This window comes from Girardinichthys multiradiatus, chromosome 20 (genome assembly GCF_021462225.1).
Source record: "Girardinichthys multiradiatus isolate DD_20200921_A chromosome 20, DD_fGirMul_XY1, whole genome shotgun sequence".
Lineage (NCBI taxonomy): Eukaryota > Metazoa > Chordata > Actinopteri > Cyprinodontiformes > Goodeidae > Girardinichthys > Girardinichthys multiradiatus.
The window spans coordinates 32,412,730-32,439,597 of NC_061812.1; the positions used below are offsets into that span (position 1 = coordinate 32,412,730).

Genomic DNA, 26,868 nt, shown 5'->3' on the forward strand with positions numbered 1-26,868 from the left:
CAGCAGCAGGGATCGTTCGTCACAGCCCCTATCAAAGCACCTCTACACCTATTATCACAAGTATACTCAAGTGGAGTCACGTGCTCTCCGGTACAGTAAACCTCTTTACCTGAGCGCCGCATCTCCTGCGCTGATTGGTCCGCTGGGCGTACTACCCTGAGGTGACGTCAGGAGGACTGCTGCGGGTGAGGCTTCCTCAGTCCAGCCTCTGTGTGAGACAGAAAGCGCCCCGAGCAGCAGCAGGGGACAGACGGGACGGACACAGTAACTGGACCTGACTGACCCGCACGTTCACAGGTAAGGAGGACTTACGTTGAACTGTCAGCACACGAACTTTATCTGTGACTCTCCGTGGCAGCCCGCAAGGCGTGGCTTGTCGGTTATTTGACAGCTTTCTTATTTTCCCCCACGCAACATTTATCAGCCTGTCTGTTATGTCTGCTTTCATTATCTGGCTGCCTTACCCACTGCTATTATTACTTCATATATAGAAGCTTGTTAATTAGTATTAATGAAAGATGTGTTTAACTCGTTTTCTAAGAGCCTGCTAGTTATAAGTGCAGTCGACTCAGCCTGTTTTGCGCTCTCGTTCACATTAAAGAGGACCTCTGTGTTAGGAGCAAATACTCGCATGTAATACGGCCAGCATTGAGATTAGAGCTTTCCCTTCCCGTTTCTCATGAGTCAGTACTATAAAAGTGAGTACTACCGGAATTAATGTGGCTTAAGACGGATTTAAACTCTTTGGTGTGACTACTAACAAATACTTTAAGGTCCTGGGACCCCACCCTCGGTGGTGTTATTAGTCCCCAAAACACATTCAGTGTCATGATATAAAAAAAAAAAAAAAAATCTCCTCTGCTTTTTATTCTAGTTCGGTTTTGGCTCTTCCAACCTTTCTCTTTCGAGTCTTCCTCTCAAATGTGAAGCATGCTGATCAATTAAGAGGGCCCACATTAAGAGATTTGTTGTGCGTCATTAACACAGGCTGACCAATCGACCCCCATCCTCACCCCGTGGGTGCACAGGGCCGATTGATATGCAGCCCTGCCGAGGCACTGTGCCAAGCTGTTGAAATCTCTTTTTGTGAATCAAACAACAACTGATGATGGGAGAGACTTGAGTTAATGAACTGAATCATACAGACTGCTTTTTCTTTGTTTTTTTGGAAAAAAACAAAAATGTTGCACTTGGAAAAGCACTCGCCCACTGCTGTAGAGGTGATGGGATGTGAAATATGATCCAAAAACGGAGGCGCTGATGAGGAAAGGACATACCTTTGATTGTCAGACTGATCACATCGTTTCTATAAACGATGCTGTGAAAAGTACCCCCCCCCCCCCCCACCCCCACCACCCACACACACACATTAACAGATGTTTTTGCTTTATTCAAACTTCAAACTAAGTTTTTGTCGGACAAAGAAAGCCTGAGTAAAGACAAAAGGGTGGTGTCAACCCGACTATGAACATGTAATTGCCCAATATTGACCTAATAGCTGATTGAGCCCCCATTCTCAGCAATAACTGTTACTGCGAAACCCACTTGGTTTGTTTGTTTTGAGCTATTTAGAGATGGATTTGCTGTTTCAAATCAGTCTGCTGCATAACCCCATTGTGCTTGAGCTTAAGGCCACAAACTGATGGCTGGACATTTCCTTTCAGTGTTTTCTGTTAGAATAAAATGCATTTTTCCATCAATTACAATGAGTCATCCAGGGCCTGAAGCAGTAAAGCAGGTCCAGACCATCACAGCACCACTTTGAAGTTATTCAAGTTTATTTTGTCTGATAATAAAATTAGTTTGATAATCTGAAACATTTAAGTGTGACGGAAAACCGAAAACCATTAGAAATCTGTTAAAGGGCCAATACTCTTTCACAGTGCTGTATGTAAAAGAAAATATCGAGCAGCTAATTAAAGTAATGGTCATTAATTGATCACAAAGGCTTTTATCTGTGGGTTAATCACTTGAGAATCACCAAACAAGCTTTTACATGCTCTATCTGATGTTTGATAAGCGCATCACTATTAATTACATCACCATGTAAAATATTAAGCCTATTTTTGACCAAACAGGCTAGTCTAGCACGCCTCAAACTACAAATAGAATCCAACAGTGTACATAATGTTTATTTAGCTGTTATGTCTTCATTGGCACCATGCAGGTTAAAACCCTACCACAATATGGCGATATTTCACCAAGTTAACTGCGAAATGGTAGCTACGTTTTGTAAAACACATCTATCCAAAGAGAGAAAAGATCAAGTGTTAACTAACGCGGGTATTTTGTCGAATTTTCTGCTGTGTTTGCACCTACTGATATGCAGACAAAAATTTTTGGTCTGGAGAAATTGAGATTTTGAAAAGCAGTGTGGGTGGTGGTACACATTTGGACTGGGTTTCTGGAGAAAATGACAAAAAAATGACATGGTTGCCCACTTTAAACACATCCATCTTGCTACACACAGAATATGAAGAATTTCTTTTCTCACATCCGTCTGACCTTGTCTGACTCTGTTTCTCTTGAACCTTTAATTTGAGCTGAAGAAGTCCAACCCCTCCCCTTGAGAGGGGTTGGACTCTCTTCTACTCTGGAGTGGCCCACGGGGAGAGGCGGCAGGCTGGTGTGGGTTTGCCTACGCCAGGGTATTGGAGAGGAGAGTCCGACCGATAGTCGAACCTCAGCTTCAGGAGGAGCAGTGTGGTTTTCGTCCCAGCCGTGGAACACTGGACCAGCTCTATACCCTCTACGGGGTGCTCGAGGGTTCATGGGAGTTTGCCCAACCGGTTCACATGTGTTTTGTGGACCTGGAGAAGACATTCGACCGTGTCCCTCGTGATGCCCTGGGGGGGTGCTCCAGGAGTATGGAATCGGGGGCCCTTTATTAGGGGGCATCCGGTCCCTGTACAAGCGGAGCAGGAGTTTGGTCCGCATCGCCGGCACTAAGTTGGACCTGTTCCCAGTGCATGTTGGACTCCGGCAGGGCTGCCCTTTGTCACCGGTCCTGTTCATAACTTTTATGGACAGGATTTCTAGACGCAGCCAAGGGCCGGAGGGGGCCTGGTTTGGGGACCAGTGGATTTCGTCTCTTCTTTTTGCAGATGACGTGGTCCTGCTGGCCCCCTCTAGCCAAGACCTACAGCATGCGCTGTGGCAGTTCGCAGCCAAGTATGAAGCGGCTGGGATGAGGATCAGCTCCTCCAAGTCCGAGGCCATGGTACTCGACCGGAAAAGGGTGGCTTTTCCTCCTTAGGTTGGAGGGGAGTTCCTGCCTCAAGTGGAGGAGTTTAAGTATCTCGCGGTCTTGTTCACGAGTGAGGGAAGAATGGAGTGGGAGATCGACAGACGGATCGGTGCGGCTGCCACAGTAATGGGGGCGCTGTGCCGGTCCATTGTGGTGAAGAGAGAGCTGAGCCGAAAAGCAAAGCTCTCAATTTACCGGTCGGTCTACGTTCCTACCCTCACCTATGGCCATGAACTTTGGGTCATGACCGAAAGAACGAGATCCCGGATACAAGCGGCTGAAATGAGCTTCCTCCGTAGGGTGGCCGGGCACTCCCTTAGAGATAGGGTGAGGAGCTCGGCCATCCGGGAGGGGCTCGGAGTAGAGCTGCTGCTCCTCCACATCGAGAGGAGCCAGTTGAGGTGGCTCGGGCATTTATACCGGATGCCTCCTGGATGCCTTCCTCAGGAGGTGTTCCAGGCACGTCCCACCGGGAGGAGGCCCAGGGGACGGCCCAGGACACGCTGGAGGGACTATGTCTCTCGGCTGGCCTGGGAACGCCTTGGGCTCCCCATGGAGGAACTGGAGGAGGTGTCTGGAGAGAGGGACGTCTGGGCATCTCTGCTGAGTCTGCTGCCCCTGTGACCCGGTCCCGGATAAGCGGAAGACGACGAGTACGAGTTATTGAATGAATAAATGTGTAAACAATATCAAAGAAACACGAGCGATGTTTGTGGAGAATCTTTCTTCGAGTTTAATGGCGGCTGCCAAGCAACCTTTAGTACATAACCACCACCAACTGGAATAAAGTGTGAATTGGGATGCTAACTACTAGCTCTCACAGATTCTCAATGCACTCTGAGTGGTCCTTTCTTTCTGGTTGGTGCATACGCAAAGGAAAACCTGTCTAAGTTCTCTTCTGGTGCATGACTTGACACATGATGATAAAAAACATATAATTGAGCAAATTATAAATGTAGCCTGTGTTTAAGCAGGGCTTTGTGTTTGTGTTAGGGCTCTGTTAAAGTCATGATGAGGTAAATTTAATCTGAAAAATACTGAGAACAACACTTTCAGCTCAATTTGGGGGTGAGAATCCCTGTCCCAATACCCACACTACACCCTACGCCCCTTTATGAAGTGCGCAGGTTACAAGCATGCAAAATTGGAAAATTGTGACAGTAGGGATTACGTCATCGACTTGCACTTCTGCGCCATAACAGCAACATCAAAAATGTCTGGACCCGTCGGTGTTTTTGTGGTCTTGACTGCAGGGATACCCAGAATCACCCTGAAGCTGCATGGCTTCTCACATTGTTGAGCCTGGAAAATCAGTAAAAAAATATATCGTCGGTCTGCTGTCTAAACTTTAAGTAGTTCTTATTATTCTGATTTGATAGTTGATTGATGGCTGTGATTGGTTTTTGCTCAAAATGTCACTTGCAGCAATGAATTGTGGGTAATATACTTCGACGAAGTCAACTTAGATGCGCTTGGCCTAAGTGTGGATCGAGGGCGCAAAGGGGCGGAGCGAAAGACCACTCTGGAGAATTGGGCCACATTATGCACACGAATCCACCAACGGGAACGCACAATTGAGGGACACAAGAGTGGAAGTGTGAGTATTGGGACTGGGCCTAACGCTACTTTGTAATGTGCAGGATCGTCTTCTTTTGAATTTTAATGTAGTTAAGGTTGGCGTTATCACCACCTGCTGGAATTTTGTAGATATTGCAGCAAGTGGAGCTCCTGAAACCACACAGATTTTTTCAAAAACAAAAGCACACCCTAACCCTATCTAGAGTCATCTAGCTGGGGCTTCAAATCAATCATGGTCCTGTTATTGGTATGACAGTTTTATTCGGGAAGTAGAAACTACAGCCACAGACGAGAGGGACCATTATTGCCTGGTGAGATTTTCTGTACTTTAAACAGGTGAAAACTGAACTGATTAGTAAAGGCATGCCTGCAGAATTATCTCCAGTTTCTGCAAGTTTTCATCCGAACGTAGAGACCCGATTATTTATTTGTTTAGAATCAGAATCAGAATCAGAAAAGCTTTATTGCCAAGTACGTTTTTGGACATACAAGGAATTTGTTTTGGCGTAGTAAGCAATAATATGAAATAGACAGTAGTCATAAATCATAAACTCATTGCTATCATAAGCTTTACTCAAGATGAATAAGGTCCATTGTTCTTTCATACGATTGTTTTCCTTCTCTCAGATACATTTAGGATGTCTGCCCATAATTGGATTATAATGGCGATGTATGTCACTTCCCTATTTTATCTAGCACTTAATTACCACTTATAATTTCTGAATTCCAGCCAGGTAATCAGTCAGAACAGATTTGGCCATTCAGCAGAGGGAGCCTTAAATGGATGTTAAGTGTTTCACAGCTGCTGGAGAAAAGTCCTCTGTATTAGAAAACACTTTCTTTCACATTTAGGCATGTAGAACATGTTCTAAAAGATGATCCTTAGTAAATAAATAAAAAATCTAATCTAGTCATTAAAAAAGTTATTTTCCCAATATCATAGGGGATCTGCCTCTGCAACCATGAAGTCCTTTGACATGTGTTTTTGACATTTCCATTTGTTCACAGTTTGGCAGCAGAGTTCCTTATAGTCTGGGCCCCTGCCAGAGAAGGTCTTTGGAGAGATGACAAAATAATACTGCAAAAGACCAAAGAGAAACCATTTTAAAATATGTCTGACTCTTATCTGAAGTTCAGACACAAGAAAATACGTTTTGGGGAAATGACTGGACATGTCCAGACAAGAGCAGAGTCGTAAATCTTTAAATATATGCCTTCCTTGGTTGTGTTAGCATGTATTATGTTTGGTTCTTTGTGTGTGTGTGTGTGTGTGTGTGTGTGTGTGTGTGTGTGTGTGTGTGTGCTTGTTTAAAAGGTTTGCTGTATATCTAAAGCCACTGCAGTAAGGTTTATAGTAATAACTGTGACTCCATGTCAGTTTGTCAAATTCAATCGTTATTTGTCTATGTGTGTGTTTCTTCCGTCCGCTGCACATCACAGGAATGGGAAACCAGTGAGTACAGCGACTCTCTCTGTGTACAAATAAAACGGGGATGAATGCTGCATGTGACTTTCTGCTCTGGTTATGATGTTGTGCATCACCCAGCATCAGGCTTCTTCAGTCCTCTTGCTTCTTGAGGATTGAGCACCCTATCTTCACCCACTGGTCAAAAACTTGCCATCAGTGGACCTCGAGGAGCGTCTTTTGTTCCTCTACATGCTCATATAATACCTGCATGTGTTTTTCCTCTACAGTCCCCAATGTTTAAGCTTTGTCCCTTTTTTGCCCCTACCTATGTAAAACTTCAACCTTATTCTGCTGTTTATAGCATTTGTCTGTTTGACAAACAGACCCCCTTGCTCATCTATGATTATGTCCTGAAAACTTCAGTGGCTTGATAACTGTTTAAATATGACATACAGTGCTTTGCACAAGTATTCATACCTCTTGAACATTAATACAATCACATTGAAAGCACACAAAAAAATCAGAAATTTGTGGCATGCATTTGTATTCAGCCCCCCCATTACTTGGATTCCCCTAAATTAAATCCAGTGCAACCAGTTGTCTTCCAAAGTTGCCTGATTAGTGACTAAAGTCCACCTTATTGGCGTTTCTGTTCCGTGGTGGTCTCCAAGGTCTGTTAGAGGCCATTTGGTGGAAGAACCGCCTCATAAAGACCAAGGAACACACCCTGCAGGTCAGTGATAAGTTTATGGAAAGGTTTAAAGTGGGGTTATGTTATAAATTAATATCCCAGCTATTGACATTCCCTAAAGCACTGTTCAATCCATCACCCGAAATGAAAAGAGTGTGGCGTAAATAGAAATCTACCAAGACTTGGCTGTTCACCTACGCTGACAGGCTTGTCAATGGCACCATTAATAAAAGAAGCAGCCCAGAGACTCAACTCTGGAGGAGCAGCAGAGATCCATAGCTCAAGTTGGACATTCTGTTGACAGGACTACCATCTTCACTCTACAAAACGGGCCTTTATGGAACAATGGCAAAAAGATAAAAAAAATAAATAAGAAAATAAAGTCATAGGATGTCACTAGCAGTTGGCCAGGAGCCATGTACAGGTCCTTCTCAAAATATTAGCATATTGTGATAAAGTTCCTTATTTTCCATAATGTCATGATGAAAATTTAACGTTCATATATTTTAGATTCATTGCACACTAACTGAAATATTTCAGGTCTTTTATTGTCTTAATACGGATGATTTTGGCATACAGCTCATGAAAACCCAAAATTCCTATCTCACAAAATTAGCATATCATTAAAAGGGTCTCTAAACGAGCTATGAACCTAATCATCTGAATCAACGAGTTAACTCTAAACACCTGCAAAAGATACCTGAGGCCTTTAAAACTCCCAGCCTGGTTCATCACTCAAAACCCCAATCATGGGTAAGACTGCTGACCTGACTGCTGTCCAGAAGGCCACTATTGACACTCTCAAGCAAGAGGGTAAGACACAGAAAGAAATTTCTGAACGAATAGGCTGTTCCCAGAGCGCTGTATCAAGGCACCTCAGTGGGAAGTCTGTGGGAAGGAAAAAGTGTGGCAGAAAACGCTGCACAACAAGAAGAGGTGACCGGACCCTGAGGAAGATTGTGGAGAAGGGCCGATTCCAGACCTTGGGGGACCTGCGGAAGCAGTGGACTGAGTCTGGAGTAGAAACATCCAGAGCCACCGTGCACAGGCGTGTGCAGGAAATGGGCTACAGGTGCCGCATTCCCCAGGTCAAGCCACTTTTGAACCAGAAACAGCGGCAGAAGCGCCTGACCTGGGCTACAGAGAAGCAGCACTGGACTGTTGCTCAGTGGTCCAAAGTAATTTTTTCGGATGAAAGCAAATTCTGCATGTCATTCGGAAATCAAGGTGCTAGAGTCTGGAGGAAGACTGGGGAGAAGGAAATGCCAAAATGCCAGAAGTCCAGTGTCAAGTACCCACAGTCAGTGATGGTCTGGGGTGCCATGTCAGCTGCTGGTGTTGGTCCACTGTGTTTTATCAAGGGCACGGTCAATGCAGCTAGCTATCAGGAGCACTTCATGCTTCCATCTGCTGAAAAGCTTTATGGAGATATGAAGATTTAATTTTTCAGCACGACCTGGCACCTGCTCACAGTGCCAAAACCACTGGTAAATGGCTTACTGACCATGGTATCACTGTGCTCAATTGGCCTGCCAACTCTCCTGACCTGAACCCCATAGAGAATCTGTGAGATATTGTGAAGAGAACGTTGAGAGACTCAAGACCCAACACTCTGGATGAGCTAAAGGCCGATATTGAAGCATCCTGGGCCTCCATAAGACCTCAGCAGTGCCACAGGCTGATTGCCTCCATGCCACGCCGCATTGAAGCAGTCATTTCTGCAAAAGGATTCCCGACCAAGTATTGAGTGCATAACTGTACATGATTATTTGAAGGTTGACGTTTTTTGTATTAATAACACTTTTCTTTTATTGGTCAGATGAAATATGCTAATTTTGTGAGATAGGAATTTTGGGTTTTCATGAGCTGTATGCCAAAATCATCCGTATTAAGACAATAAAAGACCTGAAATATTTCAGTTAGTGTGCAATGAATCTAAAATATATGAATGTTAAATTTTCATCATGACATTATGGAAAATAATGAACTTTATCACAATATGCTAATATTTTGAGAAGGACCTGTAGACGACATAGCAAATATGTGTAAGAAGTTGCTCTTGTCGGATGAGACCAAAAGTGAAGTTTTTGGCCAGAATTTAAAACACTGCTATTTGAGGAGGAAAACTATCTTTACACATCATGCTGCATACCCATCCTAGCATTCACGTGGTCTTGTGGTCGTATCTTCTTGCTATATGAAGGCATTTCTTTAGCAATATTAAAGCAATCACAGAAAAAAAAATACTCTTAGAGGATGCGAAAGACTTGAGACTTAAGTAGAGATTCAAAAATGGCCCAGTCAAATTCCAGACTTACTGTAAATCTAATTCAGCAGACCTGAAGGCTGCTGTTGGCAGACGCTCTCCATGCAATCTGAATGAACTTGAGCTATTTTGCAAAACAGAATGACCCCAAAAGACTTGCAACAGTTATTGCAGGAAATTGTGGCTTCATTAAATATTGACTCATTGGGGGTTGAATACAAATGTATGCCACACTTGTTAGATTTGTTTTTCATTTTTTATTTTTAATAAACAAAATGTGAAAACAAGGTATCATTTATTTCCACTTCACAATTATGTGCTACTTTGTATTGGCCTATTACATAAAAGGGCATGACAAAAAAGTTCAAGGGTGTGAATACTTTTCAATGTATGGTAGGTTGCCCTGTAGGGACCGTGACCTTCGGCCATTTAAGCTTAAAGACTGAACAGAGTTTAAGGTGCATGCTGGCATTCGCTGGGCATAGCTACGTGCAGAACCTGAATGCAAACCAAAACCAGCAAGGTTGATGCATTCAGACATTAAAATAACTTTTGTGTTTCAATATCACCCATTCTCAGTGCATGAATTATAATCCATATCTTCACATGAGCAAGGTGAGATGCTACAAATAAGGTGGATGTAAGAGGTGCTTTCACTGTTTCTCTGGCTTCAGTTTGTGCAGTTATTTCTTATTTTAATGACTTCTTCCTTGCCGGAATGGTTGGGATGTCTTGCTGAAATGTTGTTGATCAGATAAAGAAGATAAACTGAAAAATGTCAAATGATTTCTTGCAGTGCAGTGCATCAAAGTGACGTCTCAGAACCAGTTTTGATAAAATCTGTACAAGCACATTCCTTCCAGCAGTTTCAGAAATTAATTGAAAGGTTTTCACCTAATAAATAAAATGTCATATTTGAATGAATTTAGATGTATTCATTGTGTTTATACAGGGGTTGGACAATGAAACTGAAACACCTGTCATTTTAGTGTGGGAGGTTTAATGGCTAAATTGGACCAGCCTGGTAGCCAGTCTTCATTGATTGCACATTGCACCAGTAAGAGCAGAGTGTGAAGGTTCAATTAGCAGGGTAAGAGCACAGTTTTGCTCAAAATATTGAAATGCACACAACATTATGGGTGACATACCAGAGTTCAAAAGAGGACAAATTGTTGGTGCACGTCTTGCTGGCGCATCTGTGACCAAGACAGCAAGTCTTTGTGATGTATCAAGAGCCACGGTATCCAGGGTAATGTCAGCATACCACCAAGAAGGACAAACCACATCCAACAGGATTAACTGTAGATGCAAGAGGAAGCTGTCTGAAAGGGATGTTCGGGTGCTAACCCGGATTGTATCCAAAAAACATAAAACCACGACTGCCCAAATCACGGCAGAATTAAATGTGCACCTCAACTCTCCTGTTTCCACCAGAACTGTCCGTCAGGAGCTCCACAGGGTCAATATACACGGCCAGGCTGCAATAGCCAAACCTTTGGTCACTCATGCCAATGCCAAACGTCGGTTTCAATGGTGCAAGGAACGCAAATCTTGGGCTGTGGACAATGTGAAACATGTATTGTTCTAAGATTGGGCCACCTTTACTGTTTTCCCCACATCCGGGAGAGTTACGGTGTGGAGAAGCCCCAAAGAAGCATACCACCCAGACTGTTGCCTGCCCAGAGTGAAGCATGGGGGTGGATCAGTGATGGTTTGGGCTGCTATATCATGGCATTCCCTTGGCCCAATACTTGTGCTAGATGGGCGCGTCACTGCCAAGGACTACCGAACCATTCTTGAGGACCATGTGCATCCAATGGTTCAAACATTGTATCCTGAAGGCGGTGCCGTGTATCAGGATGACAATGCACCAATACACAGAGCAAGACTGGTGAAAGATTGGTTTGATGAACATGAAAGTGAAGTTGAACATCTCCCATGGCCTGCACAGTCACCAGATCTAAATATTATTGAGCCACTTTGGGGTGTTTTGGAGGAGTGAGTCAGGAAACGTTTTCCTCCTGCAAGAAGAATGGCTTAAAACCCCTCTGACCTCTGTGCAGGACTTGTATATGTCATTCCCAAGACGAATTGACGCTGTATTGGCCGCAAAAGGAGACCATACACCATACTAATAAATGATTGTGGTCTAAAACCAGGTGTTTCAGTTTCATTGTCCAACCCCTGTAAGTACAAAAACAGAATCTTGCTCAGTTGTTTTTTTAATGCAAAGAAACCAGAAAGAACTTTCCAAGGGATTTGAATCAATGTTATCTTCACTCCACAGTCACAGGCGTCTCTTTCTCTCTTACCCAAGTACCAACAAAGCCACTCTCGATAATGTCTTCTTAGAAACGGAGTACACTCAACAACAAATAGTTGCCCTAGTGCAAAGAAAAATAAAAAGTAATTTCCACACATACAGTGAACAACATCCTGCAATTGGATAAACCATCCATTGTTGAAACTGAGAGCTTTTTAACCATTTGTTTTTGCGCTGTCCTTTTCTTGGTTCTTTCTTGACAACACTGAGACAAGTCTAAACAATCTTTATAATTGAGCACAAACATACAAAAAACTGCTGGAACTCCCTCAGATCAGTTTCCAGGGAAAACGCTGAAATAAAAATCTTGCTCTGTAATGGATCCTCATCCCACAGCAACCAACTGGTGTCAAGTTTAATGTGCACTTGAGCATATAGTTACAGTCTACTCTTTATTGTTTGTGTTTTTTTTTTTACTTCAGAGCTGTTGGTGCAAGATGCAGTGGTTGCAAAATGAGATGTACCAGCAAAACCTTTACCAACATTCAACTAGACTTCCGCTTTATTGCTTCTCTACATCACTTTGAATGCTATTTTGTCGAGTCTAGCTCAACAGCACTTCCTTTTTGTTTAGCCTCTGTAATAAATGACAACGCTATACAGCTGAAAACAGATCTTTAGATACACTGTTTATAAATATACAACCATTTTCTAGAAGCATTAGGTCAGAGTAAAATCTTTTATGTTTTTTTTAAAGACTTTTTTTTTAATTACTTAAAAATCAGAAGTTACATACCCCAAGATTGTTATGCCTGTAAACAATTTGTAAAAGCCAAGATGCCATGACTTTGTAAGCTTTTGATGGTTTGATTCACAACATCTGAATTAACTAGAGACACATTCCTTATGTGATATCATTGTGAATTTAAAGAAATCAGCCAAGATTTCAGGGAGAGAAATGTAGACCTCCACAAGTCTGGTTCCTAGTTGGATACAATATGTAGATGCCTGGAGGTGCAACGTTATTGTATTCAAAGAATTATTTGTAAGTATAACCATCATGGGAATGTTCAAGTATTATACTCTTCAGGAAAGAGACAGTTTGTGTGTGCCAGAGATAAACGTGTTTTGATGTCAAATGTGTGAACCATCCCCAGTTCTATACTAACATGGGCTAAGAGGCCACTCAGAGACGAAGAAGTCATTACTCCAAAAGCAACATAAAATAACAGATTAAATTTTTCAAATGAAATCATGAGCAAAAAACGTACGTTTTTGGAGACATGTCCAGTTGTCTGATAAAACAGTATTTGAAGGTTGAAGTATTTGGATATAATGACCCTTATGACATTTGGAGAAAAATGGGAAAGCTTGCAAGCTGGAAAACACCAACCCAACTGTGAATTATGGGGGTGGCAGCATCGTGATGTGTAGATATTATGCTCTAGGAGGGACTGATGCACTTTGCGAATTTAATGGCATCAGGAGACAAAAAAAAGCATTATGTAGAAATATTGAGGTTACATCTTAAGACATCAGTCAGGAAGTTAAGGCTTGAGAACAAATGGATCTTCCACCGGAACCTTAACCACACCACCAAATTAGTTACAAAGTGGTTTAAGGAAAACAAGGTCAATGTTTGGAGTGACGATCATATTCAAGTCCTATAGAAATGTGTTAGCAGAGCTGAAAAAGTGTGCAAACAAGGTGGCCTACAAACCTGATATACAGGTCCTTCTCAAAATATTAGCATATTGTGATAAAGTTCATTATTTTCCATAATGTCATGATGAAAATTTAACATTCATATATTTTAGATTCATTGCACACTAACTGAAATATTTCAGGTCTTTTATTGTCTTAATACGGATGATTTTGTCATACAGCTCATGAAAACCCAAAATTCCTATCTCACAAAATTAGCATATCATTAAAAGGGTCTCTAAACAAGCTATGAACCTAATCATCTGAATCAACGAGTTAACTCTAAACACCTGCAAAAGATTCCTGAGGCCTTTAAAACTCCCAGCCTGGTTCATCACTCAAAACCCCAATCATGGGTAAGACTGCCGACCTGACTGCTGTCCAGAAGGCCACTATTGACACCCTCAAGCAAGAGGGTAAGACACAGAAAGACATTTCTGAACGAATAGGCTGTTCCCAGAGTGCTGTATCAAGGCACCTCAGTGGGAAGTCTGTGGGAAGGAAAAAGTGTGGCAGAAAACGCTGCACAACGAGAAGAGGTGACCGGACCCTGAGGAAGATTGTGGAGAAGGGCCAATTCCAGACCTTGGGGGACCTGCGGAAGCAGTGGACTGAGTCTGGAGTAGAAACATCCAGAGCCACCGTGCACAGGCGTGGGCAGGAAATGGGCTACAGGTGCCGCATTCCCCAGGTCAAGCCACTTTTGAACCAGAAACAGCGGCAGAAGCGCCTGACCTGGGCTACAGAGAAGCAAAAGACCACTGGTAAATGGTTTACTGACCATGGTATCACTGTGCTCAATTGGCCTGCCAACTCTCCTGACCTGAACCCCATAGAGAATCTGTGGGATATTGTGAAGAGAACGTTGAGAGACTCAAAACCCAACACTCTGGATGAGCTAAAGGCCGCTATTGAAGCATCCTGGGCCTCCATAAGACCTCAGCAGTGCCACAGGCTGATTGCCTCCATGCCACGCCGCATTGAAACAGTCATTTCTGCAAAAGGATTCCCGACCAAGGATTGAGTGCATAACTGTACATGATTATTTGAAGGTTGACGTTTTTTGTATTAAAAACACTTCTTTTATAGGTCGGATGAAATATGCTAATTTTGTGAGATAGGAATTTTGGGTTTTCATGAGCTGTATGCCAAAATCATCCGTATTAAGACAATAAAAGACCTGAAATATTTCAGTTAGTGTGCAATGAATGTAAAATATATGAATGTTAAATTTTCATCATGACATTATGGAAAATAATGAACTTTATCACAATATGCTAATATTTTGAGAAGGACCTGTATATATATATATATATATATAAATTATATAGCCTGCCAAAACCAAGTTCTCCCTTGCTTTTGGCTTAGCGTCTCATACACTCACATCACTTGAATGAGCTGATTCAGAGCTATCTGGTGAAAGTCTACACAATTATAAAGTATTAAGCTAAGTTTAGTTTAATACTACTTAATAGTATTTACTATTAATACTAAATACTCCTATACAGTCTCCAACAATGCATTACATTATCTCTTATTCAGAGTGTGAAGCTGCCAGGAAGGCACCTGGAAACAGAGGAGGAGTGAAATGCGCTGAGATGAACAAGGCTATTTTAGTAACTCAAGGTCTGAAGTTATAGACAATTTCTGGGCTTGTATGACGAAAACTGTGACAGCAAGTTCCCTTGCACCACTCTGAAGAACTGGAAAAGACAAACATATGATTGTGAACTTCTTTGGAAGGAGGAACTGATGCAACGCTGTGACACAACATATTTGTGTTGCTTTAAATTGACCCCAAATCTGAGTATAAGACAAATAATTTATAGCTTAGCATATATTATATAGTGTTAAATAAAGTTCGCCTGTGTCTAATTTAATCTCAGTATAAATGCAGCCTCAGAGGTTAACAAACCATAACCCAATCTTTGAACCATTCACAAAGCACTGCTCAGTATATTAACCCAAAAATGGAAAGACCTATGGCACTACTGCAAACCTACTAAGACATGGCCATCCAACAAAACTGACAGGCCAGGCAAGGAGAGCATTGTTCAAAGAAGCATTCAACCGCTACATTCACGTTCTAGTAGGATAGCATAGCATCCCTAAACATGCAGCATGGGGTGTGATGGAATAATTTGGTTCAATGATTTAGAATGGTCCAGCCAAAGTCCAGACTTTAATCCAAATAGAGTTTGTGATCATACTTGAAAACTGCTGCTCACAGAGGGTCTCTATCAAATCTGTCTGACCTCGAGCTATTTGGCAAAGAAGAATCCAGCGTCCAGGTGTGCAAACCTGCTAGAGACGCACACCAAAAGACTTGCGGCTGTAATTGGAACAAAATGTGGTTGTATAAAGTATCCACTCAAGGGGAATGAATACAAATGCTCACCAAAGTTAAGAAACAATTCTTTTCATAAACAAAATTAAATCATGTTTAATTTTCATTCCACCCCACAATCATGAACTACTTTGTGTTAGCCAGTGACATCAATTCTGATAAAATGTGAATAAGTGAATACTTTTGCCAAGACACTGTACATGCTGACATTATAAAAGGTTAACTCCTGAGATTTAAATCTGGAAGTCAAGGTCATGCTCTTCTTAGATTGCTATTTTACTAAAACACAAGCTCTAAAAAGTCCTAGCCAAAGTGCAACATTTTAATTTGTATGTACAGTACAGACCAAAGGTTTGGACACACCTTCTCATTCAAAGAGTTGTCTTTATTTTCATGACTATAAATATTGTAACTTCACACTGAAGGCATCAAAACTATGAATTAACACACGTGGAATTATATACTGAACAAAAAAGTGTGAAACAACTGAAAATATGTCTTATATTCTAGGTTCTTCAAAGTAGCCACCTTTTGCTTTGATTACTGCTCCGCACACTCTTGGCATTCTGTTGACGAGCTTCAAGAGGTAGTCACCTGAAATGGTTTTCCAACAGTCTTGAAGGAGTTCCCAGAGATGCTTAGCATTTGTTGGTCCTTTTGCCTTCACTCTGCGGTCCATCTCACCCTAAACCATCTTGATTGGGTTCAGGTCCGGTAACTGTGGAGGCCAGGTCATCTGGCGCAGCACCCCATCACTCTCCTTCTTGGTCAAATAGCCCTTACACAGCCTGGAGGTGTGTTTGGGGTCATTGTCCTGTTGAAAAATAAATGATGGTCCAACTAAACTCAAACCGGATGGAATAGCATGCCGCTGCAAGATGCTGTGGTAGCCATGCTGGTTCAGTATGCCTTCAGTTTTGAATAAATCCCCAACAGTGTCACCAGCAAAGTACTCCCACACCATCACACCTCCTCCTCCATGCTTCACGGTGGGAACCAGGCATGTAGAGTCCATCCGTTCACCTCTTCAGCTGTGTACTGTATCCACCTCCTGCACAACACAACTGATGGTCCCAACCCCATTTATAAGGCTTGAAATCCCACTTATTAAACCTGACAGGGCACACCTGTGAAGTGAAAACCATTTCAGGTGACTACTTCTTGAAGCTCATCAACAGAATGCCAAGAGTGTGTGGAGCAGTAATCAAAGCAAAAGGTGGCTACTTTGAAGAACCTAGAATATAAGACATATTTTCAGTTGTTTCACACTTTTTTGTTCAGTATATAATTCCACATGTGTTAATTCATAGTTTTGATGCCTTCAGTGTGAAGCTACAATATTCATAGTCATGAAAATAAAGACAACACTTTGAATGAGAAGGTGTGTCCAAACTTTTGGTCTGTATATTGAAACTTAAGCACCAATAATTGTGCCACTTTAACTGTGAAAATACTGGGTGTGACTGTTTTCTGTCTCTACAATAAATTCTTGTACTGTTTAATGTAAAGACTGGCTGCAATTGTAAACGTGGCTACAGTCACATTTTTCTCCCAAATCCTTAAAAAGTAAAATAAATAAAATAGATTAATAAATAAATTCAATAATTAAATCAACAAAAGCAAACGAGCCTTTTGCTACCAATGACTTTCTATGCTTTGTCACACAAATACACTCTATTTCATTTGATCCTATTTTTTTCCTTACTAGTATTGTTTCTGACTGCCACAACAAGAAGATGCCACTGGGTGAAGATGGACACGCCTGGAAGAAGAAGACCTCAGATATCAAGGAGAAGTTTGATTTCAAAGACATTCTGGGAACGTAAGTGTGCTTTTATCAGCAGCAAAATAATCTTTCTTTTTGTTTTTGTTTTAGATTTGATTTACATGTTTTATACATTTTGTAAAATCTTTTTATGTTTCAAGGTGAATATGCAGCTTCTTAACTATTTATTGTTTGTTCATGCTAAGCCGGCCGCTGCCGTCTTCTTTATGCTGCTTGTGTGGATGTTAGCTCATGAGTTGCTTGGTGTTGTTTTCTGTGTAAAAGCCAACCTGTGGGACTCTTTTTATGTGTTGTGTTTATAATGATTTGCAGATTAATATTTATATAAAAATCAGACTACTTTGTTTGTTTTAATCAAATATTACTTGTTTAGTTTATTATTGAACAAGTGGAAAAAAAAAAAAAAATCAAAGACGCTAGTTGTGCATTTGCCTGAAAATAGTCATAGATTGTGATACAAAAACAATTTTGGTCCTTCTTTTTCTTGAACATTTCTGCCAGTTTTTGGGCACCATTCAAAGCACAGTAGACTTCAAAAGAATATAAAGCCTTCCACATCTTTAATTTTAAACACGAAAATCTAATTTTTGTGTTTAAAATTCCCTCCAACTTTTTTTCCACATTTGTTAAATTACATTGAATTTCTGGATATTTGTAGATTGTATCTCTTTGCACTATTAGAGACAGAGATACCTTTTTTAGAGCACATGGTTTTTCTGGGTAATCCAGAAGAATTACCCCTGTGTCTATTAGCCGTCAGTCTGTGACTTATGTAATTCAGTACTGTTGTAATAAATGGTTGGTAATCAAATAGCCTTCTAATACTGTGTACCTTGGTGGGGCTTCAAATGTTGAATTTTGTTGACACTGTATCATGTGAAACCTTTTACTCATTCTTACAGTTTCTACAAAGCAACCACAAAACACTGGAACACAGCAAACATTAGAAACTCTTCTAAGATTCTCGTAACAACTCTGAAACTAAACTCCTTATAATAATGTTACATATCTAGATGTGTTTTGTCATGAACACACTTCATTTATTCATTTTTGCATCAGGGTTGTTTAAATCTACATCTTAAAATAAGGTAGTTGACCATATATAGACATTCTATTCTGTCAACCCACAGTAAAATGTGAACCAATTTTTTAAGGAATTTACATTTGCTTAAGTCTTAGATTCCAGCTTCAGTGTTTGTCACAAACACCCTTGAACACCATTTAACACCAGAGCTAAGCACTGAAAATAACCCTAAAAAACATTGCAAAAGATTTCATAGATTTAAAGTCCAAATCAGGCAATTTGACTGAAGATTTTACAGTTTTCATGTCAGTATCTAACATTGTTTTGCTCATTTGGCCATGTTTTGAAGTGTATTGCTCTGTGAAAACCCAGTGTTTTTAATTTAAGCTAACACACATCAGCTAAATTAATTAAATTAAAAAGGTATCAACCGTATGTCATATGTTGAATTGGTTTTGTTAATATGTCGATGAACACGGCAAGTCTTCTTACTTGCCTTTTAATACCAGTTTATGTGCCAGGTTCCCTTGCATATACACAGCGGCATGCAGAAGAACCAGACTTGGGGCTACACAGAACTCTGCCTATGTTAAAGTGCAGGTTAGACCATGCAAAAAAACAGCGTTCTGCAATTTCTCCTTGACAGGCTGATGCAATTTTGACCGCATATTATTTTCCTATTTACAATGAACCCAATAAGTTCAAGTTAAAACTAAACTTTAATTCTCTGTTTGCTCTGTGACACTCAGTGTTTATATTATTATAGTAGCAGTCGATGTTTCTCCAAGGCGTCATGCCTGAGCATCTTTTAGACACACCACATCCTTGTTTGTCCAGGATTCAGTCATGTGAGAAATAGGACCCTCCAAGGTAAAGCGGAAGATTGTTTACTGATGTTATGAAATGTTTCTGGCCTACTTTAACACTAATAAGGCCTGGGTATGGTAGGTGAAATTAAACTCAATCAATCACAGTTCATTTATGGTTTAGAAAGGGTGAAAATTATTTTTTTCACATAGGTCAGGTTGGTTTGGATATCTCTTTTGCTGAATAAATGAAATTGTTATTTGCACGTTGTACTTTGGCTGTTTTGGTCTTGTTTTTCCCAACTTCTTCGGGTATGGAAAGGAGCTTTCTGTCACAGGATGTCGATTCATACCCAGCTAGGAGACATTTTGTGGACTTGGCAAAGGGGCACATTGACCTTGAGTTGACTTCAACAGATACCAGGACAGCTGAAAATACTACAGTAAAATGGTTCTTTTTTTTCCTTTTGAGTTTTTTTTTTTTCCGTTAATCATGAAGACATGCTGGATTTGTAAATGTTAGCAGCTTTCTGCTCAACAAGAACTGGAAATCAGAAATGGGCCACAAATCTCAGATCTGTGCATCTTTGCGCATAGGAATATATAAAGAAGGGAATATAGGATCATAGTAGCAATAGCTAAAGTTTAGACTGCTAAATAAAAATGTGATGCAACTTTAGGTGGCTGTTGTTACTTCTATATGATAAGGCTCCTTCCACCTTAAATGTATTCCCTAAACCTACTCTTTGCAACATCTCTACAATTAAATGAACAATCCCATCTGAGCCCAACTCATGAGCTCATACATGAAAAGCCTTCTCATCCTTTCAACACTGTCGCTGTCATTGTTCCAGTTCTCCACCTGCCTCTGGATCGGGGCTGTGCCCGTCTGTGGAGAGATTACCCGCTTTCTGCCATCGCTCAGCTGTGTGCGCCACATTCATTTGCCATTGCTGGATTGTTGTCTTGGTAACAACAGGAGACACTTTCCATAATGGACTCAAACAGTCTCTATGGAAACAAAGTTTTTGATTTGCTATTAATAATCCAACACTGGGTACATATGTGTGCATTGTGCATAAGATAAACCCGCTTACATGGGAGAGCACAGAAACAACTAATGAGCATTCAAACATTTGTTTATTGATCTGCTTACTTATGAAGCATCTCTCACATTTTGACCATACAGGGGCTGTTAGTGATGTCGTCAAATCGTCAGACTTTAAGGATAAAACTGCATCAATCTACCTGCCTCGTGCTATTTCAATTTTATTAATTTGATGCCAAATAAAGTGCTGTGTATTTAAAAGCACATTATGTGCGGTTTGTGTCTCTAATCGCAAATACACATCTGTGATTTAATGAGGGCAAACAGCACCTGATGAAAAAAAGCTCATACAATTAATTCATCAGATAATTAAAGCAAAGTCAAAAAGCAAAGCTAAAATTTTGTCACAATTGCACAAAAAAGTATTTAATACATGCAAAAAATATATGCTGGGTATGAATCCCAGTGGCATGTGTTGATTTGTACCGATAATCCCCAGCTAAAAACATGTCCTGTAATCAAAACAGATGGGGATTAGCAAGACAACACTGGGCAATAGCACTTTAACTGCAATCAACTCAGATCCTCATCTGCCTCATTTCTTTAATTTCTGTGACTATTTTAATCACCCTCAGCTATTATCCCTGCCTCTCTGCCTTTTGTGTTTAGTGCAGTGCAAAGCAGCAACCCTGCTGCCAGAAATCCAGACCTATTCTAGCTAGCCTTTGTTGTCACCTGCTCTTTGTGTCCCAGATTCACACCGTGTTTGCTGTAAAATAGGAATCCCAATGTATCCTGCAGCCCTTTGAGTTCTATCTAAAATTAGGATGTTCGCTATACATGGGTGAGGGCACAGTACTATGCCCTAAACCAAACTGTCATCAGGGTTGTAGTCAGTGAAATCATTGTTGGTTGCAATAAATGGGGATTAATGGGAGTCTGTGTGATGGATCAAAGACAAAGTGGTGCGTAACTGTGAAATGGAAGGTTTGGAACAGTTTACACGGTTTTCACCAGCTTTCATTGCAATTACAGCAGCAAATATTTTGGGGTAAGTTTCTATCAGCTCGGCACATCTAGAAACTGAAATGTTTACTAATTATACTTGCCAAAAAAGCTCCAACTCAGTTAGATTGAATGGAAACTGTATTAAACACCAATTTTCAAGTCTTGCCACAAATTTGATTTAGGGCTGCATGTTGATGGGGTCATTCTATCCTATTACCAGGCTTTGATTTAAACCATTTTGTTGTAGTTGTGGTCGTATGGTTGTTGTCCTGCTGAAAGTTGAAGTTCCAGTCACTCTTAAGTCTTTTTCAGCCTCCAGCAGATTTTCTTCCAGGATTGCCCTGTATTTGGCTCCATCCATCTTCCCATTAACACTGACCTGCTTCCCGGTCCCTTCTGAAGAAAAACATCCCCACATTGTGATGCTGCCTCTAATATTTTTTTTTACTGTGGGGATGATGTGTTCACGTTGTTGTGTAGTGTCAGTTTTCTAAAACATAGTTTTTTGCATGTTGGCCAAAAAGTTTGGTTTTGACAGTCAAATAGTTCTCCTGTCAACAGATTCTGCGTATCTGAAAGCTTTGAATATTGCTTTAAAACCTAACTCTGCTTTAATCCTCTACAAACCCTTCTTTCTGACCTGTTTGCTGTGTTCCTTGGTCTCCATGATGCTGCTTGTTTACTAATGTTCTCTACCAAACCTCTAAGGCCTTCACAGACCTGCTGCATTTATTTTTATTATTTAATTACACAAAGTGGACTATACTACTAAATAAGGGACTTCAAAAGGGAGTTTGTTGCACTGGATTTTATTTAGGGGTATGAGAGTAAAGGGGGATGAATACAAATGCACACCACACTTTTTTAGATTTTTATTTGTAAAAAAACATTGGTGAAAACCATGTATCCTTTTCCTTACACCATTACCTGACGCTTTGTGTTGGCCTTAGACCAAAAATCCCAGTAAAATGAATTAATGTTTATGTGTGTAACATTGCAAACGATGAAAAAAATGAATTCATTTTCAAGGCACTGTACATCTGCCCGTTTAAGTCTTCTTAGTCTTAACATTTTGATCTGTTTTATTCTTATTTCAAATACTGACATCATGTAAAGACACTTTCATTGACTTCATACTAATATTAATAATGGATTGACTGCAATAACCTTATGCCTGATAAAAATTATTCTTAGCACAGGCAGCCCTACTCTGTTAGTGTTTGACTTCGACTTATCCTGCTGCTTCCTTGCAGTTTTTTTTATCAGATGTTGATCTCTTTTCTCAGAGCCTGGAAAAAGCTATATTTCAAGTGTTCCCACACTCAGCTGCAGGCTGTGAGATTTTTCTTCTGATGACAAACTGCGCTAATGAACCATGTTGACTTTTCTGACATTTAAATAGCAGCACATGTTCTCATGCTGTGAGCAGAAAAGAGAAAAATCCTTGGAATTTTCTGTCCAGAATATATGGTAGAACACACAGGAGATATAGGAGCAAAGGGGGGGAAGCCATGGGAGGAAGAGGAGGGTGAAAGTAGGAGAGGAGTAATCATCTAAAATCGTTAGAGCTGATGGGAGCGGCTTGTCTGACTCTGTCAAGCGGTAACCCACTGGCCCCTGCCCTCGCTGCTTTTATTGATTTGGAACGAGCAGTGCTTGTTGTCCTGTTTCTTCTTTGCATTTGTCTATTCTCACAAGCTAAATGCTTGTATCAAATGTCTGTTTCTGTTCCCTCAGAGTTTTCCTGTCATTGACCTTTGCCTCCACTGCCCCTGTCTCCCTTCCTTCCTCTATGAATGAACAAAGAGAACCAATTCTTCTCATTTCTGTTCTTTTCCATGGCAAGAAGAACAATACATTGCAAATATTTTTGTTTGACAGACTCATCTTCACTCTACAGTTTATGCTTTTATCACCGTGTAAACCATATCCATTGACTAATGGGGAAGAAATATAAAATGTTTATAATTTATGATCAGCTTTAACTGTTGTATGAGGGGAGTAAATATTCAAATCCAAGAATGAACCCAAACATTGTTTTATGATATAAAACGTTTGTTCTAGGCTAGTAACAAGGTGGTTGTCAAAGTAAAAACATTTTACTCCATTTGTCCCCTCACATTGTACCTTTTGGCTATATTGTATGAACTTTAGTTTGCCACCTTTACTGATGGCTAATTTTTTTTCTTAGTGGAGAAATTCAACAACTCCCAACTCTCAGGAGGAAGCTGGAATTGAACTCACAACTTTCTAAATTGCAAGACAACAAATTTTCCCACTGAGCCACAATTGTCCACAAAAAGCCATGTATTGGTCACAGCCAATATTTGGGTCAAGCCTCTCTTGTCAGATGAAACCAAGGTTTAGTCTAATCTAAATTAGAGAATCCATTGAGAATCTGTATTTGTGGTTCTAATGTAAAAAATATGAAATTGTCCAAGCAGTATGAAGACTGGCACTGATGCTAATGTTACTATGAAATCCTCATTAAAAAAGATACACAGGGTTTTTGTTGTGCTAACATTTTTAAAACTTTCTATTGTGTCCTTTCTTCCTGGAATTCTGGAAGTTTAAGCCTGGAAAACTATATGATTTCTACATAAAAACTGTGTAGTACCTGTGTAATGTTACAGCACATTAATAACTTTCTTAGAAACTCATTTTCAATAAATTCCTGTTAGTTCAAAAATTACTTTGAGGTGAAGACACACTGAAGATCCATGTATATGCAAATAGACTTTAATTTATGAGGGATTCTATTCTTATCACTTGTTAATTATTCAGTGTTTGTATTTTAAGTTAGCATCAAAATAATTTAAATATCTGAGAGTCGTTTAGACAAAGGGGAAACAGCCACCTCTATGGAGCAGATGAGTCTCCCAGTATGAAAGCTGCCCTGCTTCATCTATTTTTCATCTGCGTCTCTCTCTGGGCTTCCTTTTTTTGCCTCTGTCTCAACTTTACCCCATCGTTTACTGTCATGTTCACCCAATTATATCACAGTGATGGCTCACCTCACGATTTCAGTTGTTTTCCCCCCAGTGCTTCCTATTGTTCTCTGCAAGAACCACTCTTGAACTGCTACCATCATTTTTAGTTTAAACTAAAAAAATTAGTTGTTCTAAGTTTTTTTTTGTTGGGATTTTTTCAGACTAAGATCAAAGATGAGAACAGCTTCCACCTTTTTTGATACACAGCGCTGCTGTCTGTTGAAAGCACCGGACACAGTGTTAATGTAACTCCAGTTGTTATTCTTTCTTAGTCCCTGATTAGATGGTAATACCCTATAAACAAGCCTTGTGGCTCCCTATTTTTATATATATTCTGCTTTGTTCCTATTACTGACTTACTCTAGCTTTATTCTGGCTTAGTGTGTGGACACACCTTTAAGATGAGACATTATGCAATTTAAGACCACAGTAATAAGAAGTAAGTATGGTGGAATTATTCAAATAAATGTGGATAAATTTTTTTTCTATAAATTCTATGATACTGATTAGCTGTTTGATAAATGGGAACTTAAAGCATTTTCTAACTCCAGCTCCATCCTAAACATTCAGCCCTGCTTATTTCACTCTCAGCTCTTCAGTCTTACTCTGACCTAATTCAAACAGAAGTCTGTGTCTCAGCACAGCACAGCACAGCTCAGCTCAGCATGGCATAGCTTATAGATCTTAGAACACAAACATACACAGACGCACACATGTATGTGTCCACTGCATGGCCCCTTATGCACCTCCATCTGCACATAGCAATAGACTGCCCCTAACAGTTTTGAGAGCACTCTCTGGTTTTTCATGCATATCTTCGACAGTTTTCCTCTTTTGGAATAATACAGCATTCTCTAAATTCCCCACATTTCAAGCTGTCTAAATGTCAAGATCCTGGCGTGTAAAAACAACTGGTGCTTAATACCTGCAGTTATAGAAATCCTCAGCAAAGCATTTTATATGCTTTCCAGTGAAATAAGAATCCACTGTATGTTTGGAATCAAGTTATTTTCCGTTAGGGTAAAAATAAAGTGAATTTGCTGCACTTTGGAATTTGTTCCAGAGATGTATTGTAAAAATTGCTTGCAGTGATACAATGTGGGGTCTATGATCAGAAGTTCATTTGCAAACACTAGAAAATTGTTCCTCCATTTGTCATATCATCTGACCTACAATTAAAACTAACTTTACATCACAGAAATTAAAGAGGAAATAGCAGCATGATGCTTCTAATTAAATGTACACCATCAGTTGGTAATCACCATGTGAGCGTTCCTCTAAAAAAGCAGAAGTTTTGTCAGTTGCAGCTCCAGATGTGTGACAACCAGTGTTGTGCCTGACAAGAACTAGTTCTAAATTTAATTCAGCTAGGTTAAATGAAGTTACTCACAAATTAGCACATTGAATATGTCATTGTCTAGCTTAATCCCCCATGATGTTTCTCTTTAATAAAATCCACATTTTGTTTAAGCACATTAGTTGACAAATTCGTAAACCATGTAAATTAAATACACCTGTTAAATTATTAAATTGTTCAGTTACTTACCTGCCGAATGATCGGTCAGAAGAGTTCAGGGCTGCAGATTCTCCATATGTTTTTGCTCCATATTCCTTGCGAAGGCAGCATAGTAAAATTTAAAACGAGGGCAAAAGCAGCGACCTAAATTACCAGAGTGAGTCTACACGCAAACACTCATTGGAAGCAGTGTGGAGCCTCGAGGTAAAATGCTGCGGCCTTTTCTCATTAAAATATCCAATGTTTAGAAAATACCATGAGATACACTATATTTCCAAAAGCATCTCTGTCTATTTTTACATGTACATGAACTTTGATGACATCTTATTCTTAATCTATAAGGTCCAATTTGTTGATGGACCCACCGTTGCCAGCAATCACTCCTCCTTCTTTAAAGAATACTAAAATAACAAAATACATCTGTATAAAACTGTAAGACTTCTAGAGCAATGTTTTTTAGAGGGATGAGACCAGAGTGGAGACATTTGGCCATGATGCATTGTGGGCAAAAACGTAGCTTATCAGCACAAACACTGTACACCAGCAAGGTGGCAGAGGGCTGATGCATTTTTTATTATGCAGTAACTAGACTTTTTGCGGTTTGCAACTCATTTGTACTAAAAATATTCCAGACTCAAATGTAAGACCTTTTTTCCAACAGCTGTAGCTTGGAGGTGATGTAGAAGGGCTGGAGCAAATCTACAGTAAAACAAATGAGAAATGGAAAAAAAAAAAAACAAAGTGTGGCAGTGTTCCCCTCAAAGCCCAGACTTCAACCCATCTAAAACACAATAGTGAACATAAATAGCTGATGGACCCTTCCAAGTCAACTGTTTTCTCATTTTTCTTTCCCCTCTTACATTAAAGTAGAAATAATATTAATAAAAAAAAGAATAGGCAGTAAACCTTTCTTGTGGCTCCTGAGAGACTGACATACTGTTAATAAATTTAAAGTCTTTTATCAGTTTAAATAATAGCTGAATATTCATTTTGTGGCCATAAAATTATCTTTTAACCTGTTATAGAAAAGTAGAATTAGTGTATTGTGCCTTCTATTTTTGCTTGATTGTGTGCCTTGTTAATTATTCATTAATAAATATATCTTATTATTCATCAATTCATTTTTGGGTTACATTGATTATTACTTCTCATTACATTTTAATTGTCTTTCATTGATTCTAGATAA

At 40.1% G+C, this 26,868-nt stretch overlaps 1 protein-coding gene across 4 annotated transcripts in view; it reads left to right on the plus strand.

Annotated features, from left to right (window-relative positions):
* The window catches only part of camk1b (calcium/calmodulin-dependent protein kinase Ib), a 47,665-nt gene continuing 20,797 nt past the window's right edge, over positions 1-26,868 (plus strand). The window contains exons 1-3 of one of the 4 annotated variants that reach the window (XM_047347067.1): positions 1-297; positions 6,266-6,278; positions 17,213-17,326. In XM_047347067.1, coding sequence (XP_047203023.1) covers positions 6,268-6,278; positions 17,213-17,326 — 125 coding nt within the window. In that variant the 5' untranslated portion in view covers positions 1-297; positions 6,266-6,267. The remainder of the gene's footprint in view (positions 298-6,265; positions 6,279-17,212; positions 17,327-26,868) is intronic. The other 3 variants (XM_047347065.1, XM_047347068.1, XM_047347066.1) reach the window with 3 other exon arrangements.